At 55.0% G+C, this 21,148-nt stretch overlaps 1 protein-coding gene across 1 annotated transcript; it reads left to right on the top strand.

Annotated features, from left to right (window-relative positions):
* Positions 1–590: 590 nt before the first annotated feature.
* Positions 591–19,613, top strand: CNTN2 (contactin 2; the record flags this gene model as incomplete). Its single annotated transcript, XM_079728452.1, has 22 exons — positions 591–742; positions 5,023–5,167; positions 5,251–5,426; positions 5,585–5,680; positions 6,061–6,270; positions 6,543–6,642; positions 7,786–7,961; positions 8,380–8,516; positions 8,957–9,086; positions 10,463–10,613; positions 10,735–10,862; positions 11,200–11,375; positions 11,893–12,013; positions 12,520–12,678; positions 13,163–13,312; positions 15,624–15,694; positions 16,011–16,245; positions 16,589–16,701; positions 17,800–17,986; positions 18,328–18,440; positions 18,924–19,092; positions 19,504–19,613. The coding sequence occupies exons 1-22, from the start codon at positions 664–666 to the stop codon at positions 19,611–19,613; spliced, it is 3,132 nt and encodes a 1,043-aa protein (XP_079584578.1). The 5' UTR covers positions 591–663.
* Between the last annotated feature and the right edge of the window lie 1,535 nt (positions 19,614–21,148).

Genomic DNA, 21,148 nt, shown 5'->3' with positions numbered 1-21,148 from the left:
GGGCCAAGGTTATGGCTCCATCATGCACAGTACCTAAGTGCCTTACCTGGGGCCCAGGTGAGAGGGTGTGGACGAATCAATGAAACTCCTCCTCACTGGTAGAAAAACAAGGCTGGTTCCCAGAGACTTGCTGCAGCTCCCAGAGGGGCTTATTACCCACTCACCCCCCAGGCAGCTGTGTGCGGGGCCGGGGAAAGCGGGCCCGATTCCTAGAAGATGTTAGTAGTTCCCCAAACCCAGGCACGGGCCCTGCACTGAGAGCTATTACCGGGTGAGCAGGCGGTGGCTTCTTGCCTCCCAATTAGTCACTGCTTTCACTCCCTGAGCAACACCCTGCTGGCTGCACGGGAGGTGGGGTGAGGGTACAGGGCAGAGCCAGACTCCCAGGGGGCCAGCAGGAGGCACTCGGCCCTAGGAAGAGCTCCTTGGTAATGGCCAAGCCCCTTCCCCTGGGGCCCTGGGGAGGGTGAGAGCAATTCCAGCCTCTCCCCAGGCTGAAGCAAAAGCATCTCCGACCCAGATGTGCCTGGAGCTGGGAGGGGCGCTCCTCAGCTCAGAGTCCTCCCCCGTCTTTCTGCCTCCCTAGGTCCTTCTCAGCCTCCAGCCAGACTCTCCCTGTGCAGGGCTGAGGCTCCTCTCCTCCGCTCCCCACTTCTGCCTGGAATGCTCACCATGGGGACACCTACCAGGAGGAAATCACACTTGCTAATGCTGGTGGCTGTGGCCCTTGTCTCCACTCCAGGTAAGAGGGCTTGTCTGGACTCCGAAGCCTAGCAGGCATGATCATAGCGTTATATCATTGCTATTATGTTAGTGATGACTACAGAAATAATTGACTGCACTGCTGTGGCACTTCAGTTTGAGGCTATTTCCTTATAAAATTTTCCTGTTTGTGGATTTTGCTTTCCCTTTGAGATTAGGAGGAGAGGGAATGAGTCTTTTTCGTATTGTAGATGAAAAAAAGCATGATCCAGAGAGGGTGAGGGACTTGCCCTGGGTCACACAGCAAGACTGTGGCACAACCAGATCTCCACGACATCAGCCCAGAGTTGCAGCCTCTTAAGGCTGCAAGATTAAATTAAAAATTAGTTGCTTAGTTGTACTAGCCACATTTCAAGGCCTCATAGCCGTGTTGGATAGCACAGATTATAGAATATTTCCATCATCACGGAAAGTTCTATTGGATAGTACTGCTCTAGGGTTCCCTGACCACACAACCCTGGGAGGGTTCCTCAGGACAACAATGAAGCCTGGCAAATGGAACAAACGTGGAACGGGATCTGGGAAGAGATGAGGCAGAGCAGGGCGTGGCCCAGGAAAAAGGCAAGAGGGACCCAAGCAAAAGCTCTCATGCCAGGGGTGCTTCAAGTGGGGAGACGGGAGGAAGGCGGTTGGCAGAAGGAAAAGGAGGGCACGGAAAACCGAGCAGTGCAGGCCAAGAGGCCCGGGCTGGCTGGATTCTGGAGAGTGGGCTAGGGAGGCGGTATGGGAGCCCCAGCCTGTCTGACCTGGGGTAACTTTCCAACAGCCTGCTGCTGCTCGGAGGGGCCTGCTGGAACCGCTGCTTGGCCTCTCTGCCCTGACCCCCAGCCCAGATCAATAGACGTTTCTTTTTTCCTTAAAGATCTCCATGGGAGAAAGAGTGCCCATCCTCTGGTGTCCTTCTGGAGTTCTAGCTATACCTCAGGCTCCACCCCCCGACCCCACAGCCACTGCAAGCCTGCAACCAGCACATTTTAAATTCTTCGTCTCACCAGGGAAGGACTCCACTGGCATAGTTTCAGATGTTCTCATTATGTCCTAACCGCCTCCCAACCCAGCATCCAAGTCAGTGAGGCTGCTGGGAAATAGGGGAGCCTCCCAGGCCCCCAGCTCCAGGCCTAGCTCCCAGTGCCAGGGCCCCCCGGGTCTGGAGGAGCTGCTGGGGTGGGGAGCCCAGGCTGCAAGGGGCAGGAGACACCCACCCCAGAGAGAGTGGCGGACGTACCCGGGCTCCTCCGCGTTCCCCACCCTCAGGGTCAGTCAGTGCTGGGACCCCATCATCTGAGGTAAGCAGTATACACAGCATCCGCGGTCCATAGACCCAGAGAGGCAGGAAGGCCAAGGGAGACGGGACCTGGTCTGCCACCTCCAGCAACCGCAGAGGCAGGAGTGGAACATCCCATGGCTGTTCCCACCCCCTAGGAAGGGGCCTCAGCTCTTGGCTGTCTTTGTTCACCTACCCTGGGGATGCAGCTTTGGATTCCTGCACCCCAGTGCAAAGAAGGGCAGCATGGCTTCCCCTCCACGGTCTCAGCTCCCTAAATCTCCTTCCTCCATGAGGTCCTGATACCTGTGTTTGGGGGAGCAGAGTTGTCAGGATAGGGAATCAGGAGAGAATCAGAGAGGATGCCAAACAAGGACAGCACAGAGTGGGTGGCTTTCCCTGGGTGTGTGTGTGTGTGTGTGTGTGTGAATGTGAGAGAGAGAGAAAGTGCATGTGTGGGTGGATGTGTGTGTAGTTTCAGAGGGAGGTGTGGGGTGAGTGAGGGTGTGTCTGTGGATGTTTGAGAGGGGGGAGATGTGAGTGAGTTATTGCATGGAGGGCATGCTACATTTGAGGGGATGATGAATGTGTATAGAAGGCCTTACACACAGTGCCATGGCTCTCAACTCTATCTGCTCTTCAGAATGCCCGTGAGGCCCTTTTAAAATCTAGATTCCTGGGCCTCACTCCTAGAGGTTCTGATTCAGTACCTCCAGGATGGAACAGCATCTCTGATGGTCCTGATGGGAAACTGAAGTCAAGAATTCTGAGCCCTGTGGTTAAGGACGCTGGCTGTCGGGGGGAGGCTGGCCAGGGTCCACACCCCTAGATCTGCTCCTTCTCGCTGTGTGACTTGGGGCAAGTTATTTAACCTTCTAAAAGTCTCAGTTTTCACATTAACCAAACGAGAAAATGGCACTGCCTACCTTGTAAAGAGGTTATGAGAAAGAAATGTGGAGCATGGTATTTGATAAAGAGTTAGTCCTCGATAAATAGCATCTATTTTGTTATTATGAATGCCTAGATGTAGATATAAATAAGTATATGTGGACGTTTGTAGCCATATGTGCATGGGAACGGATGTGTGTATAAATGTGTATATCTGACTACTGGAGTAGCTTAGAGGGTCATGTATGTATATATGTGTGATGTCTGTGGCATATAAGGAAGTGTGTATACGTGAGAGGTGGAAAGCATGTGTCTGTGGATATTGCGTGAGGGTGTGTATATGGCTGAATGCCGGAGAGAAAGCTTTTTCCGGAAGCTTAAAGTATCAGTGTGCCCCAGGCCCACTCAGCCACCATCCGCCCCCCCACCCCCACCCCACCACCATCCAGACAGAGTTACTGGAAGCTGCTATTATGCAAGGTTGTTCCCAGCAGCCTGGCTGCCTCCGCTACCCCTCCTTTCCCTCCCCTCCCAGCAGTCCCAGCTGGGGCAGGGGTCCCTACCCTCCACCACCATCATTAACTTAGGATTAAGCTGGGCTCTCCAGCCGAGATGATGCGCCGCCATCTCCGAGGCCTGGGGCGGCAATGAGGGATAGTGATGGGTGGTGGGGAGGGGGATGTGGGATGCCATTTCAAGGAGCCCTGCCTCCTTCCTCATTCTGAGAGCGGCTTAACAGCTGCCATCACTCCCAGGGGTCCAAGGCTGGGCCTCAGCTGTGGCATGGGGCCCACCCCCACCCCTGGACTAGGGCTGACAGCTGGATGCACCAGGAGAGCAGGCACTAATTGGTTAATGGGGATCCCCCCACGACCCACCAAGGAGGGCCTGAAATCAGCTTCATGGAGGGTTAGGAGCCAATTAAGGGTGGCCTGGCTCCCGCCTGACACCACAAAGCAAAGAATGACCGGCCGCACCAGTCAGCAAACAGAGGCAGATGTGAAACACTGCCCTCTGCCTCTCAGACCCTGCCCCGGTGAGCCTGGACAAGGGGACACGAAGAGCAAGGCATCTGCCCCGGCAGGGGGCCAGGCAGGAAAATGCCATCTGCATGTGGGATACCCATCTGCCCAGCAAATTCAGGAACCCGAGGTCTAGAGCTGCACGTGCCACAGGCTTGCCCTGTGACTGTGGGCAAGTCGCTCCCTTTTCTGGGCCTCTCTTTCTTGAAATGTCACAATGGAATTTTATTAAATGCCCCAAAGCAACCTGTACGTCGTCCACCCACCACTGAGCCTTCCTCTTCCCCTGACCCCCACCCGGCCCCTTCACTTGGGTCCAGGAGACCGTGGCTGAGTACACACCCTGTGTCAGGCTGAACCCTGCTACAGACCCTGGGAGGGGGGTTCATCTTCTTTCCATTTCACAGGTGAAGACGCTGAGGCTTAGAAGGGTCCTGTAACAGCTAATAGAGGCCCAGAGCCAGAGCACGTTCTCTCAGGACGCCCTCCCCAGAAGGAACACTAGGCTCCAGGGCCACACCTCCTCTCTCCCCCTTTTTAGCCAGTGGCTTCCATGCATCTCTCAAGGCCCATCTCACACCCTGCAGGTCAGCTCTTCCATGAGTCCCCTGACTGTTTCCACTCCGAGGGTCCTTCTTGAACCTAAACCACTATTAGGGCTCTCGCCTACTGTCAGTTTTCTGTCTTCCTCCCTGGATCGCAAGCTCCTTGAGGAAGAGGGACTGTGTCTTACTCATTCTGCTACACAGTGCCTCGCCCAGTGCTAAGTATACAGCAGGTACTCAATATCTGAGTATAGGAGGGGTGACTGACTGAACTAATTGACTAGATGGGGTCTGCCCAACCTATTGAAATTCAAATGTTAATTAATTATAATTAAATAAAATTTAAAATCTGGTTCCTCAGCTGCACTAGCCATATTTCAGGGGCACAACAGCTAGTGGTAAATGGCTACTGTACTGGACAGGGCAGAAAAGGGAACCTTTCCATCATTGCCGAAAGTTCTATTGGACAGCGCTACCCTGGAGGCCAGGCTCCAGCTGGCCCCTAGGCCCTGAGACCTCTGGTGGTGTCCCCCATCTGCAGCTTGGAGCTCAGCCTGGGGATCCCCAGCCACCTTTGGGCCTGTCTTTGAAGACCAACCCCTCGGTCTGCTATTCCCAGAGGAGTCCACAGAGGAGAAGGTGACACTGGCATGCCGTGCCCGGGCCAGCCCTCCGGCCACCTACAGGTGAGACCCTTGCAGTGGTGCTGGGAGGCCCTGGGCTGTGGGCAATTTTTTGTCACATCAGTCCCTCTCCGCCCCCACTGCAGGTGGAAGATGAATGGCACCGAGATGAAGCTGGAGCCAGGCTCCCACCACCAGCTGGTCGGGGGCAACCTGGTCATCATGAACCCCACCAAAGCCCAGGACGCCGGCGTCTACCAGTGCCTGGCCTCCAACCCAGTGGGCACCGTCGTCAGCAGGGAGGCTGTCCTCCGCTTTGGCTGTGAGCCCCACGGGGTGCCGGGACACTTTGGGGGTAGAGAAGACAGGGCTGGAGGAAGTGTCCAGAAGGGCGGGTGACTACTTCCCCATGGAGCCTGAGCTGGGGAGGGTCCCCCAGGCTTGGAGGACAGCGCCTGAGCACACGGTCTCCACCTCCAGTCCTGCAGGAATTCTCCAAGGAGGAGCGAGACCCAGTGAAAACCCACGAAGGTTGGGGTGTGATGTTGCCCTGTAACCCACCCGCCCACTACCCAGGTGAGTCAGGCCCCTGGGCGATGTTAGACAGAGGGCACAGGAGGGGCTTCTGGCCACTCAGCAGAAGAGGGATGGAATAAGAGGTGGTGAGTGACCCTTGGAAGCACTGATCCCGGGGTGCCCAACTCTAAATGATTCTGTGCCCCACCTCCCATCAGACTGGGAGGTCCCCAAGGGCAGGGGCTGTTTCCCCAGCAGACAGCACTCCCTGAGGGCAGAGATAAAGTCGCATCTTCCCTCTAGGTCTCCCCTCAGCCCCAGTTCAGAGCACAGGGGCTCTCAGGACCGGGTCTACAGATCCCCAGCAGCACGTTAAGGTCCTACCCGGAGTTGCTCCATTAGCCCAGCACCCCCGGTTTCCTCTAACTCCCCATTCCTAGGCTTGTCCTACCGCTGGCTCCTCAATGAGTTCCCCAACTTCATCCCTACGGACGGGCGTCACTTCGTGTCCCAGACCACAGGGAACCTGTACATTGCCCGGACCAATGCCTCAGACTTGGGCAACTACTCCTGCCTGGCCACAAGCCACATGGATTTCTCCACCAAGAGCGTCTTCAGCAAGTTTGCTCAGCTCAACCTGGCTGCGGAAGGTCAGGGTCAGCGGGCAAGGCGAGGAGGAGGGAGCTGAAGGGGTCAAGGGGCGTTGGGAAAGGGGGTCTTCGCTTTGCAGTTGTGAAGAGCAGCTCAAAGGGCACAGGGTCCGGGCCTGGACCCCAGCGTCTTCCTGCTACACGGCCTCAGACCCTTGCTGCATGCCCCCAAGGGGAAAGGGAGTCAAGAAAGTGTGGGCTCTGAGCTGTGCTGAGATCCTAAGCACAGGAGCACCTGGTCTGGATCTGATGTGTGAACCCTCTCTCCCCAGACACCAGGCTTTTTGCCCCCAGCATCAAGGCCCGGTTCCCAGCAGAGACCTACGCGCTGGTGGGGCAGCAGGTCACCCTGGAGTGCTTCGCCTTCGGGAAGTGAGTGGTGGTGGTGGGGAGGGGACAGGCCGGGGCACAGCCTCTCAGAGCCCCTCAGGGAGAGGGCAGGCAGGGCCGGCTCTCAGTCATCTTGGTGCCTTCGCAGGGTCTAGCAGAGTGCGAGACCCACAGTGGGTAGCAACCGCCACTCACTGGGCACTAACTCTCTGGGTGAGGCATCTTCCCAGCAACGTGCATGATAGGCTCAGGCAGCTTATACAACACCCCAGGCTGGGGGCAGGTAGCATGGTGCGTGGACCCTAACCCAGCCTGCCTCGTTCAACTACTAGCTCTGTCACTTGCTGGCTGGGAGACCTTGGGTAAACCAATTAACCTCTCTGTGCCTCAGTTTCCCTATTTGTACATGGTGATAATAATAGTACCTACCTCATGGGGTTGTTATGAGGATTGAATGAGCCAATATATGTACAGTGCTTAGAATAGCATCTGGTATTTAGTAAGTATTCTATGGATGCTAACAGTTATCTCTTAAAATAGAAAATGTATCATAGAACTCTAACTCTCTCAGAAAAAGGGCTCACTGGAACAGGGCTAAGCAAATAGCAGGTACTCAATAAATGTTTGTAGAATGAATGAAAGAATGTGATTTGTGCATTGGTCCCCTCCTCCCTCACATATCTCTCCTCACCCAAGATGCCCCCTGCTTTGTGGAAAGTTATTGGGCTTCCAGAAAATCCATATTTAAAACACATGAAGGGTAATACGTTACCCCGTAAGACTCACTGATACCTCAGTCCATTTTAGTACACAGATTACTAACAACTTAATCCCCTTTGAAAAGTAGAGGCAAGGCCCTGTTGGGGAGAGGAGGAAGGGGACCCGTAAAGAACCAGGTTGCAGGCCACTGCTGAGGAGGGCAGGCCCAGAAGAGGCCAGGGCAGGGTGGGGGCAGGCAGGGAGGGCAAGTCAGCTTCAGGGAACAGACCACCTACGCTCTGAGCCTCCCTGGGAGAGGCCCCTCCTCCTCTCCTGGCCGCTCTCCCTCTGTCTCTTCCCGGCCCTCCTCCCCGTCGTCCCCACCTGCCCAGCATCTCAGGGGGGCCTGGGTTGGGGGAGGAGTTGCAGGCACAAGGGAGTCTGCCTAGCTCAGCCCACGCCCTCTGGCTTTGTCTCCCCTGCCAGCCCCGTCCCCAGGATCAAGTGGCGCAAAGTGGATGGCTCCTTGTCCCCACAGTGGGCCACGGCCGAGCCCACCCTGCAGATCCCCAGCGTAGGCTTCGAGGACGAAGGCACCTACGAGTGCGAGGCGGAGAACTCCAAGGGCCGCGACACCGTCCAGGGCCGCATCATCGTGCAGGGTACAGAGCCGGACACCCTCGCCCCCTGCCTTCCCCTGTCCTTGAGGAAGCCGACTCAAAAGTCGGGGAGGAGATTAGGCAGACCCTTGCTGAAAATTTCCTGCCCACGGGTTGCACTGGGTATGGGACCAGACGAGGCTGGTGCTGTGGTCAGCTCAGAGCTTCAGTCAAGGTTGCAGAAAGCACATGGAAAGCATTAGAATGACTTAAGTCGCTAAAACAGTTACTGGCACAGGCACGTAGTGCCAGTTGTCTTGAACCTGCTTCTCCCCAACCCCCCATCCCGGAATGCGGCTGGCGCCCTCTGCTGTCTGGCGCAGGAGCTGCAGCCCTGCAAATCCAGTCCAGTTAATTCGCGGAGCTCCTCCCAGCTCCTCCCCAGCCCCTCCCCAGCCTTGCTCTCCCTTGCTCCCCGCAGCTCAGCCCGAGTGGCTCAAGGTGATCTCAGACATGGAGGCTGACATCGGTTCCAACCTGCACTGGGAATGCGCAGCCGCCGGCAAGCCCCGGCCCACAGTGCGCTGGCTTCGGGATGGGGATCCTCTGGCCTCCCAGGTAGGAGACCCGGGGCTTCCTTCCACACACCCAGCACACAGTCCTCTGCTCACCTGGTTCCCTCACCCTCCAGATCTCCTCCCCTTCCGCACACTGGCAACCCTTCTGGGCCAATTAGGGTGCCACAGGGTAGTTCTAGGTGCTTCTCTCCATCCCAGAGTCACATGGCCTCAGGCTGGTCAACTGGATAGGGTCTGGAGGGTCCAGGGACCTGAGTCCAGGCCCAACTCAGCCACAAAAGCACTATGTGGTCCTGAGTGTGTCACTTGCCCCTCTGGCTTCCGTGTGCAGACGTGCGGGGAGGCCAGGGGGAATCTCTGTCCTGGGATTCCAGGTGGCCCTGGATAGGACCGGGCATACAGGTGCCCCCTCCAGGCAGCCCAGTCTCCACTGCATCCACCCCATAAGCCCCCACCCAGTGGTCCTGACCTTCTGCACAGGCCCGGGTAGAAGTGCTGGCCGGAGACTTGCGATTCTCCAAGCTGAGCCTGGAGGACTCAGGCATGTACCAGTGTGTGGCGGAGAACAAGCACGGCACCATCTACGCCAGTGCCGAGCTGGCCGTGCAAGGTAAGGGGCCCAGGGAGAGAGGACATCCCCGGGGACACCCAGGTGGGGGGCGTTAGGGGTTGTGAGTTGCAGCATTTCTAAACACACACACTCACCTGGCAGTTTTCCTTAGCTTTCCAACAGCTTCTGAGTAGAACTCAGGGATTTAAGACAGGAGATGAGACACTAGATGGAGCTCCCAGAGGACAGGGTCTCTGGCTTGACCCGCATCTGAAGTGGACAAAGTAAATGTCTGCTGCCATGAAAAAAAGGTGGCAAAAGTCACTGAAAACCAAATCAGCTAGATTTGGGTTTAATGCAGCCCCTTTGCCTGTGTGACCTTCGGCAAGTTATTAATCTCTTTGTGTTTCAGTTTCTTGAATAATAAAATGTGGGCAGTAATAGCCCAGCCCTCATACAGCTGCTGTGGGGATTAAAGGAGATAATAGAGCTAAAGCATAAAGAACCTGCCCATCACATAACAGGTGCCCAGTAAATGTCAGCTAGTCCAGTATCCTTAGATGTGTGACTTAAGCTTGTAGTCTGTTTCCTCATCTGTAAAATGGACAGAACGGCACCTACCTCATCCAGTTGTAGTGAGGCTTAACTAAGACTCATTCATTCATTCAACCAATATTTCTTCAACACCTCCTAAGAAGTGAACATGAAAAATAAGGTCTCTGCCTTCAAGTATCTTACAATCCAGTGGAGAGCGGGGGGCAAATAAACAAAAAATCAAACAATTAAATAAGATAATTTCGGACAGCCATAAAATATACAGTATAAAGAAAATCCCACAGAGTGCTGTGGGTAAGGTGGGCCAGTTAGAGGGGATGGTCAGGGAAGACCTCTCCAGAGAAGTTGCGTTTGGGATGTGAACCAACCATGTGAAGATCTGGGGGCTTTCCAAGGGAAATGTATAGTAAGTGCAAAGGTCCTGAGGCAGGAAAAATCATGGCATCTTCATGGAACCAAAAAAAGAAGAAGAAAAAAATGGCCCAGGTGATAGAGCACAATAAGTGAGGGAAGGAATGGAGCAAGATGTGATCAGAGAGGTAGGGACTCCTTTGTGAGCCCTTGGGAGGCGTTGGACTTCATTCTGAGTGTCTGTTTTGTGTTTTTAAATTGATATTCCTGGCAGCTGGGTGGAGAAGAGATTGTAGAAAGAAAATGCAAAATCAGGAAGGCCAACCAGCGGAGATCTGGTGGCAGTGGGAGTGATGAGAAGGGGCTGGATTCTGGCTATTTTGGAAGTGGTGCTGCTAGGGGTCACTCGTGGATTGACCATAGAGGGAACATAAAATGTTTAACATGTAGCCAGGTGATATCTGACTCCAGGGCAACGAGTGCTGGGTTGATTCCCTGCGTGACTGTGGGGCACTCCCCCTTCCTTCCAGCACTTGCCCCCGACTTTAGGCTGAATCCTGTAAGGCGTCTGATCCCCGCAGCCCGAGGTGGAGAGATCGTTATCCCCTGTCAGCCCAGGGCAGCTCCGAAGGCCGTGGTGCTCTGGAGCAAAGGCACTGAGATTTTGGTCAACAGCAGCAGGTACGAGCCCCACCCCACCTGAGAAATTCCTGCTCACCCTCTCTCTCCTTGGAGGTGAGTCCCCTTCCCAGGACTGTAATGTGTCACTGGGTTGGCCAGATCTGCTCTGTCCTTGCTGCAGAGTGACTGTAACTCCGGATGGCACCTTGATCATAAGAAACATCAGTCGGTCAGATGAAGGCAAATATACCTGCTTTGCTGAGAATTTCATGGGCAAAGCCAACAGCACGGGCATCCTGTCTGTGCGAGGTAAGGACCATGGTTCGGCTGAGGTTGGTGACTCAGCCACCACGGGGTGCCGTCCCTCCTCGCCATTGGGCTCTTGTGTTCCCATGTTCCTCCTAGTTTGGTTTTGAGGCTACCCCAGGATTTGGTTTCTCTTGGGACTGCCCCCAAACACCACCATCCAGGATATGCTCCTGCCTCCCTCCCACGCACTCATGGGGCTGCTGGGAGGTCAGGATGCTGTTAGCCACGCTGCCTGTTCTCTTTCCTGGGGCTCAAGACAGAGCCTTTCACCCTGCCCTGCTGCCCCTGCCTGGGCCTACTTCCTTCCCTTCCACTCAGGGGCCCTTTGTCTTGGCAGATGCAACCAAGATCACTCTAGCCCCCTCGAGTGCCGACATCAACTTGGGAGATAACCTGACCCTGCAGTGCCACGCCTCCCACGACCCCACCATGGACCTCACCTTCATCTGGACCCTGGATGACTTCCCCATCGATTTCGACAAGCCTGGGGGTCACTACCGAAGGGCCAGTGTGGTAAGGCCAGAGAACCCAGGGCTCCTCCCTCCTTCTGGGCAGACAGGGGCCTCACGAGAGCCATCAACACCCCCCAAAGCTTTTCCCCCTTCCCCTGGGAATGCCATGACGGCAAGCTCATCCCTGGGTTCATAAGCACCCTCCCTTAGACGGGCAGTTCCCTGGATTCCACCCGACGTCTATGCATTTAGAAGAGGGTTAGGGTCAAACCTGGAATTCCAGACACCGAGCAAGACTCACTCCCGTACTCTTGTTATCCTGCCCCCCAGCGCAGATGATATCATTAACTTGAACCATCACTGACTGTCTTCTGTAAAAAAAATGTCGTTTAATCCCCAGTGGTACCAAGTAGAGAGTAGCTGATCCCTCCCACGGAACAGAGAGGAAGAGCGAGGTGCAAGGGGTCTGGGGAAGTAACAGAGCAGGGGACTCTGAGCCCTGCCTCCTGTCCCCTGACTCATGCACTAACCAGGGCTGCTTCCTCTGACCCGCCCTGCTTTCTGTCCCCCGTGTGCAGAAGGAGACGGTTGGGGATCTGACCATCCTGAACGCCCAGCTGCGCCACGGTGGGAAGTACACATGCATGGCCCAGACGGTGGTGGACAGTGCATCTAAGGAGGCCACAGTCCTGGTCCGAGGTGATGGGTTTCCCACCCCACCCCCACCGTGACACCCTCAGAGGCCAGCTGGGCTATTCTGACCTTCGCTCTCTAACTAACTCCCACCTCTCCCTGAAAGCTGTGGGAAGGGCTCCTAACAAGTCTGTTGAGCTGAACTCATCCCGTGGTTCTTCGCAGGTCCTAAATGAATAAAATATTCTTCCTGCAAAGCCCAAATTGTAAAAAAAAATCCACTCCTAACACATCCCAAGACTGGAGAACTTGCTGAGGCCAGAAGTTTCAAAGCCTCATGCTGGGAAATCTATACACATCTCTGTGTGAGAGCCTCTGTGACCCCTCCAGCCTTGGACACATCCTTCCTCCTCAAAACACCCCGTCTGCCACTCACTACTGCCCCCATTCCTTGCCCTCCCAACCCGGTGTGTGTTTCCTGCGCCCTCTGCTGCTCCTTCTTGGTACTGCACCAGCCCAAGCGAGCCTGAAGGAGGTTGGCTCAAATTTGTTGCTCTGACCTCTTGGTGCAGGTCCGCCGGGTCCCCCAGGAGGCGTGGTTGTGAGAGACATCGGTGACACCACTGTCCAGCTCAGCTGGAGCCGTGGCTTTGACAACCACAGCCCCATTGCCAAGTACACCCTGCAAGCTCGCACTCTACCTGCAGGGAAGTGGAAGCAGGTTCGGACCAGTAAGTGTGAGGCCCCACCCAGGTCAGTACTGATTAGGCCTGGCTGTAGGGGGGGCGGGGGTGGTGGTGCCGGGGGTCAGAGGCCAAGGCTGAGCCTGGAGCTTCGAAGAGGGACAAGTGTAGACTCCCTGCCTGCAGGGAGCTCCCAGGCCATTAGGGAAGATGGTCACACAGGCGGCAGAAGAATGGGGAGAGAGTTGGAGGGGGAGGCACTCAGTCTGCACCCCTGAAGCATTGGCAGGACTATTAATGGGGCAATGAAAACATTCGTGGGGGTGTGGGGTGCACACAACATCTTACAAAGGCTCCAAGGCAGGGAGGTCTACGAGTTTCCCAATCATTCCTGAAAAAGGTATTGAACTCTTAATATAGCGGGTACCACCGTGAGAGCTGGGTATAAAAAAGTGATTCATACCCAGTCCCTGCCCTTTCCATCCAGATCAGTAAATGAAGTGCAGAACACTGACTCCCTGGTGCCTTGCAGATCCCGCCAACATCGAGGGCAACGCCGAGACTGCCCAGGTGCTGGGCCTCACGCCCTGGATGGACTATGAGTTCCGGGTCTTAGCCAGCAACATCCTGGGCACTGGGGAGCCCAGTGGGCCCTCCAGCAAAATCCGGACCAAGGAAGCAGGTCAGAGCCCTGGGTGAGAAGTAATGTCAGGGCACAGACCCTAGCCCCCTTAAAGGGAGCCCCAAGCAAGCAGCAATTACATGGAGTTCCAACCCTGCTCACCAGGCTGAGGACTCTAACAAAACAGATGAGAAAGGAACACAAGTCAGAGCGAGGCCGCAACACTGCACAACGTACTGTGTCTTGGGCCACAGCCTGTCAGGGCTGGAAGCCATCCAGTCCAAACCCCTCATTTAAAAAATAGGCCAACCTTACAACTGCATGTGAATCTACAATTGTCTCAAAGTAAAAAGTTTAATTTTTTAAAAAAATGGAAAAACCATTCCATGTGAAGGAAGGGTCACACTGGCAGAGCCTGGACTTGAACCCAGGACCATGGGGTGATGGGCAGATATCCTCCCTGGAAGTGCACGAGCTGCAGGAATCAGTTAATGAGGAAGGGGTGTGTATGTGTGTGTGTGTGTGTGTGTGTGTGTGTGTTGTGCAGGGCACTAAGTAAGCAGCCCGTGCTCTAAGTCCTTCTTTAGATGGTTTCTTTGGGAGCAGGAGGAATGGACAATCTGCCCACAACCCTCCCTGAAAAGCAGGTAGGTGTCAGAACCTGAGTGGGGAAAGAAGGGAAGAGGTGAAGGTGAAGGCCCAGAACGAGAGCTCTGGGATCCTGAGACCAGCAGCATGGAATCAGGACCTGCCTCCCCTCCACACCCACCCAGGCCTGCCTCGCTGGATGTGTAATGAGGGTCTGCCTTTTTGTGTCCATAAACATGGTTTCCTGTGTGCCCGATGCTGACTCTCCAGGCTCTTTCTGGAATCATTCAATATTTTTAACTGGTACCTCTCCTGAGTAAAGAATTCCAGAAGGAGCACTTTCTTTTTTTTTTTGCGGTACGCAGGCCTCTCACTGTTGTGGCCTCTCCCATTGCGGAGCACAGGCTCCGGACGCGCAGGCTCAGCAGCCATGGCTCACGGGCCTAGCCGCTCTGCGGCATGTGGGATCTTCCCAGACCGGGGCACGAACCCGTGTCCCCTGCATCGGCAGGCGGACTCTCAACCACTGCGCCACCAGGGAAGCCCAGAGCACTTTCTTTGATTGAACTTCTTGGACAGTCAAAGGGTGAGGAGTGGTCTCCTTCACTGTAGTATCCAGGAGTTGAGCACAAAGACAGCTATGATGCAGAAGAAAGATGATGAGATTTCAAATCAGAAGAGCTGAGTTCAAATTCAAACTGTGACATTTATTAGCTGTGTGACTTTAGGCAAGTCACTTAACTGCTCTGGGCCTCAATCTTTCCACTCTGAAAAGGGTAATATTAATGCCCACCTCACAGGATCAAATGGGTAATGTGTTTAAGTGCCCTTTGCAAATGAGAAGGCCCTAAAGTATCATCAGAACCAAGTGATAAGTCTCCAATTGCTGGATCATCTACAGAAATATTTTAACCCTCAGCCAAGTTACCCCCTGCCAAGCTTCATGATCTAATTAAATGCATTCTTGTTTTAATATCAGCCTTTTGAATACTAGAGACAATTAGGAAATTAAGTCTGCCATGAAAATAAAAAATAATAATATTAAAACAACCTGTAACCCAAAAGAAATGTTTTTTGGATTAACTGCAGTTCTGAATTATTTATTCCCCTTAATTTAAAGCAAATTGGAGTTGGTCTCTGCTACTTAGTTTAAACCAACAAGAGGGATCAGGATAATGATCATTTATGGAGTGTATACTATATATATTGCTAGCCACCGTCTTATTTAATTTTATTCTTCTTACAGCCTTTGAGAGAAATATTATTATCCTTATTTTACGGAGAGGGGAATCAGAGGCTCAGAGAGGTTAAGTAACTCGCCCAGAGAAACTCAGCTAGTAAGTGGCAGAGGTGGAATCTGATCTCAGGTCTGCTTGACTCCAAAGCCCACGTCCAGAGGGACTCTTGAAGGACAAAACCAGGTCCCATTGGAATAGTTTCAGAAGGATAGGTGTTAACTCTTCTCTAAATGTTTGGTAGAATTCACCTGTGAAGCCATCTGGTCCTGGACTTTTGTTTATTGGGAGTTTTTAAATGACTGATTCAATTTCAGTACTGGTAATTGATCTGTTCATAGTTTCTATTTCTCCCTGGTTCTGGTTCAGTCTTGGGAGATTTTACTTTTCTAAGAATTCGTCCGTTTCTTCTAGGTTGTCCATTTTATTGGCATATAGCCAGGGCCCATTGGAAGGGTGTCCTTGTCCTAGGATGCTTTTCGGTCTCAGACTCAGAGCTTTTTTTCCCTCACTGCCCATTAACTGTCTGTATCCCTTGGCCCTGACAGCCCCCTCGGTGGCACCCTCAGGTCTCAGAGGAGGTGGTGGAGCCCCTGGAGAGCTCATTGTCAACTGGACGGTAAGCTGCAAGGACAGAGGCAGGACTATGCCTCCAGTTCTCTGGGGGGACAAGTTCTACCCCACCCTCACCCCCACCCACACCTGGTGGGACTCGTCTCAGGAGTTGAGCAACATGCAGAGAGGACCCAGACAGAGCCACTGCACGGTCCTGACTCCAGAGCAGACAAGGTCCCTCCCCTCCCCTGGTACCCACTGCGGGATGGAACCACCGCAGTCCTGGGGCCACCCCTCTTGGTGAAGGCTGGGTGGGGCTGGAGGACGGGCAGGGAAACGCAGCCGCGGCCCCTCGCCCATGCCACGCTCTTGCCCCTCAGCCCATGTCCCGGGAGTACCAGAACGGAGACGGCTTCGGCTACCTGCTGTCCTTCCGCAGGCAGGGCAGCACTAGCTGGCAGACCGCGCGGGTGCCCGGCGCCGATGCCCAGTACTTCGTCTACAGCAATGAGAGCGTCCGGCCTTACACGCCCTTTGAGGTCAAGATCCGTAGCTACAACCACCGCGGGGATGGGCCTGAGAGCCTCACCGCGATTGTGTACTCGGCTGAGGAAGGTGGGCCACCCCGGGGCCCATGCGGCATCCCCACCCCAGCAGCTTGTCCACGGGGTGTAGGGTGGGGGAGCGCTCCTCACACCCCTGCTAGGTTCCCTAGGTGGGGTGGAGAGGACACCTGGCTTCTAAGCCACTGGTTTCCTTCCTAGTCCTTGCTACCTCGTCTCCCCTCAGGCCTAGAGGAGGGAGGCTCTCTGGAAAGAGAAGTGGGCCCCGGGGGATGCTCTGAACCCTGCACCCTGGCCTCTATAAAATCCTAAGAGAGGGCAGTCCCAGTTGGCAGCTGCTCTGTAGGGCACAGGGAGTGCCTGGGAATCCAAACCCATTCTGTGTCGGTCCCCAGAGCCCAGGGTGGCCCCTACCAAGGTCTGGGCCAAAGGGGTCTCATCCTCAGAGATGAACGTGACCTGGGAACCGGTGCGGCAGGACATGAATGGTATCCTCCTGGGGTACGAGGTGAGCACTGACCTGGGCTGGGAGAGGAAGGGGTCGGGGGGTCAAGGCGTGGGGGCACCTCATGGCTTGCTACTCCTCCTCCTGGAATCACTCATTCACTAACCAGGCACACAGCACGCAGTCTATGCAGCACCATGGACGCAACCTCGGCTAAGCCCCTATGGCTGATGCCTGTGGACAGCCTTGAAGTTACTGCTTGGCTCGAGCCGGCACTGGACGCTGTGGGAGCCCAGGGGAGGAGGAGTGGGTTCTGGAAGGGGCATAGCCTTCCCGTTTCATGCCAGAGCCCAGTTAGCCTGGCATCCTCAGGGCTGCAGAGAACAGCATGGCCTCCTCTGTGTACCAGCCGCTCATCCTGTCCCTGAGGAGCTCTGGGCCCGGCAGTTTCTGACCCAAGACTTGGGCCCACTGGTGACTCCACACTGGGGTACATGCCGGGGTGGATGGAGAGTGAGAGAAAGCGAGAGGAAGGGAAAGAAGGGCAAGCAGGAAGTGTCATTGTCTAAGGGAGAATCATCATACTAGTGATGTTGTAAATTCCATTCAGGAGAGTCAGCTCTGGTCTTTAGCACATGGGTTAGGCGAGCCCCACTGAGGAGATAGCTGCAAGCTCTGCCATTGATTTGGAAGAATATCTAGAAGGCCTTGGTGTTACGAGGTCTATGACAATGGGTTTGCATTTACTCGGCAGCCCTCATAAGCTTGCTGGAGGGCCGGGGGACAACTTTGCAAGTACAATATGCGTTTCATAGCCTTTAACAGAGTCCCCACGGGATTCCTTGAATTAATTAAATGGGGTTGGTTTCAGCAGGCCATCGCTAGGTTGAGTCAGTGCCCACACCCCCGCTCCCTCGTTCAGCCCACGTATTAAGCGCTCTCGGACTGGGCACTCTGCTGGGCACCAGGAAGGGAGCAGCAACTTACACCAACTTGTCCCTTCTCCCTTGGAGCTCACGATCTAGTGTCTAGTTTCTGAGACCTGAGACTGTTACAAGCACCAGCGAGAGGAGCAGGATGCAGGTGTCCAGAGCCAGGGTCAGGTTAGCCCCGAGGTCCTGGGTTTGACTGCTGACCCTAGGGTACCTCTGCCCCCTTCAGATCCGCTACTGGAAAGCCGGGGACAAAGAAGCAGCCGCTGACCGAGTGAGGACAGCAGGGCTAGACACCAGTGCCCTAGTCACCGGCCTACACTACAACACCAAGTACCACGTGACTGTGCGGGCCTACAACCGGGCTGGCACTGGGCCTGCCAGCCCTTCCGCCAATGCCACGACCGTGAAGCCCCGTGAGTCCGTCAGCCTGGGTGGGGGTGGAGGGGTGTATTTTGGAGGGGCCGCCTCTAGGATCACTCTTTCCCCGAAAGACAAATGCTCCCACCCACAAGCCCTGGGCAGGACAGAAACAAGGCAGCACGTCTAATAATAATGAGGGAATGGAATTCATGGCCTCTGAAGTGCCTCCCTTTTCTCCAACCTTTGTTGGAGTTTGTTTCTCAGGCAGCGGTGACAGAATGTTCTGGGTACAACTGCTTTGGGAAGACATCTAGAAAAAGGCTGGCTAAAAGCAAGGGGGTGAGTGGTGGGGAAACATTGGGAAGTCTCCCCAACTCTCTCCCTCCTCTGGCAGCTCCACGGCGACCCCCTGGCAACATCTCCTGGACTTTCTCGAGCTCCAGTCTTAGTATTAAGTGGGACCCTGTGGTCCCGCTCCGAAACGAGTCTGCAGTCACAGGCTATAAGGTAAGGAGGGGATCAACCAGGCATTGAACGCTGAGGAAGAGCTCACTTGTATTTCCGGCAAACACAAGGGAGCTGCAGTTTCTAGCCAGAAGGATCAGAGTTAGATGTAAGCAAAGAGTTTGGGATTGTGAGAGGTGTGAAACTCATGAGCAGTTCTTCAGGGAGCATGTAGTAGCGACTAGAAGAAAATGTTATGACTGCGGAAGGGCAGGGTTCACGGGGGCAGCGATGGACTGGGTGAAGTCTGGGTCCTTCTGGTCTAAGGAGTCTGCAAAACCAGTTCAGCTGCTTGCAAGCTTTTCTCGTCCCAGTGAGGAGCTTGTTCAAGAGCCTGGACCTGGTCAACAGGGAACAGGAGGGGTGAGGAGGCAGGACCTCGAGGGCCCAGAACCATAGGGGCTCCTCCCATTCCTGGGAGCTAGGGAAGAGGAGAATCAGTCCTGGTGTAAGGAAACTCTTGCCTGGCTAACCCCCTTCCCACAGATGCTGTACCAGAACGACTTACACCCGACTCCCACGCTCCACTTCACCAGCAAGAATTGGATAGAAATTGCGGTTCCTGATGACATTGGCCATGCCCTGGTGCAGATTCGGACCACAGGGCCAGGGGGGGATGGGGTCCCCGCAGAAGTCCACATCGTGAGGAATGGAGGTGCTGTCTCTCCCCTTATCCCCCAGGAGTATCAGGGTCCATCCAGATGCCTGATGCAGGAATCATTCCCACCCAAGCCAGACCCCAACCCAGCCAGTCTCCAAGGGGGAAAAAAGCAGGCAGGCAGGAACCAAGTGCAAAGTAGCCCTGGAACAACTGCCCTTGCTGCCCCCTCCTTCCCACTCCCAAACATCCCTGAGGGCCGAGAGGTGAGTGCGCTCCTTTCACAGGAACAAAAGCAAAGGTCCTACAAAACAGCGCAGGAGGAGGGCTTGAGAACACCTCCCCATCCTGAAGCCAGCCCTCTGTGAATCTCCTTAGGAAAGATCTGGATTCTGTCCTGAGGGTGGGACAGGGATGTGCAGGTCCCAGGCCCAGCTCACTCAGCCCATTTCCGCCTGCTGGTTTCAGGCACAAGCATGATGGTGGAGAACTCAGCAGTCTGTCCAGTCCCACATCCTGGCACCGTCCTTGGTCACTCCGTGGCGACGCTGATCCTCATAGGCTACCTGGAGCTCTGATCTCGGCACCCCTCCCTCTCTGCCACAGCTGGACACCCACCTCCGATGGACACAGCCAGCTGGCCCCAGTCCCTTCCCAATGCCAAGGTGGCCCAACACTGTGCCTGAGAATGACTGGTTTTAAATACCTACTTTAAGCAGTGCCCTTTTCGTAGGAGGTAGGATATTTCATATTCTGCCACAGGATAGAACCCATGCGAGGAATTTTTTTCTTTAAAGCAAGAGGCACCAGACAGTAACTTCCATGATGATACTGAACCCTATGCCTGGGCCCTCTAGGGTGCCTGGATGGAAGGAAGGCCTACAGGAAGAAGGGGGTTTAAACAGGTATCTGCGCGTCAGCGGAGATAGCACTCTGGGACCGCATATGGACTCTGCTCCAGAGAGCGGAGTCCTAAGCCCGGGAACACTGGACAGGAACGGGACAAAGCTTAAATAGCAGCATCTCTCAGTCTAAGGAGAGGGCCAAACCTGGGGACCAGGGACTCTCCTACTTTCTCCTCTTAAAGGACAGCACGGCTGGACCCTGACATTGTCCTGGATAACTCCCTGGAGGCCCCTGCCACCTGCCTTGATGGCTGAGAACCAGTGCTCTGGTGTCTGAGGCCGGGAGCCTGAGCCCCTGCAAGCTCTGGGGGGCGAAGCTCCCAACTGCTGGGTGGGAGCCAAGAAGGGTTGAGAAGCTGAGACTCCTGGTGGAAAGGGGCACCAGACTTGGCCTGAGGCACAGTCACCATCAAGGTGACGTTGCCCTCTTAGCCAATACTGCCAACCCGACCCTGTCACCCCAGAGTGACAGAAGCCACTACAGGTGGCTGCGTGACTAAAGGGCTTGTATTGGGCAGGTACCCCACCACACCAAGCCCCAGCCTGCATGGTCCCTCGCGGGTTTGAGTAGGAGGCTGCCTCCACCATCCTCCTCCAGCAGAATGCAGCTGTAATTCTGTGTGTCTGGAGTCAGGAGTCTTCTGAGAAGGGCAAAGGATAAATGCAGCCCTACCTGCTCGCAGGAACGCCCTGGGCCACCTGGCGACCCGTCCCCCAGGCTGCCTCGGATGCTCTTTTGCATTCCCCCAGAAGAAGAAGGGGTAAATAAATGGGACATCTTAGCTTGCGCTCTGGGTGTATTACCAGTCACAGCACGTCAGAGCTGGAAGAGGCTTTAGACCTCACTGGGGCCAAGCCACCACTCTACAGATGAGGTAACAGAGTTGGAAGGGGCAGGGTCTTCCTCAGGTCACACAGCCTGTCAATGATGGGGCTGGGATAGCACTCTTCTCCCACCTTCCTGTCCCAGGCTCTTTGTCTACCCAGAGGAAGGGGGCAGTGCTGAATGGCTATGACCTGGTTAAGAAGGTGGTTAAGAAGGGCACTGGGCTATGAAAATTCTGCTTCAAGAGGTTCAGGTGGGTGACGGTGGGGTGATCGGCATGGCTGGGTCTCAACCCAAGGCGCATGCAGACTACAGGAGACCCAGTCCTTCTTGGCCTTCTGAGCCTAGCTTCTGCTGGGACCTCAATATGCAGTGCTAGCTT

This window comes from Hyperoodon ampullatus (genome assembly GCF_949752795.1).
Source record: "Hyperoodon ampullatus genome assembly, chromosome: 2".
Lineage (NCBI taxonomy): Eukaryota > Metazoa > Chordata > Mammalia > Artiodactyla > Ziphiidae > Hyperoodon > Hyperoodon ampullatus.
Note: the sequence above shows the minus strand (reverse complement) of the source record. Positions and strands in the feature narration are given on the sequence as shown.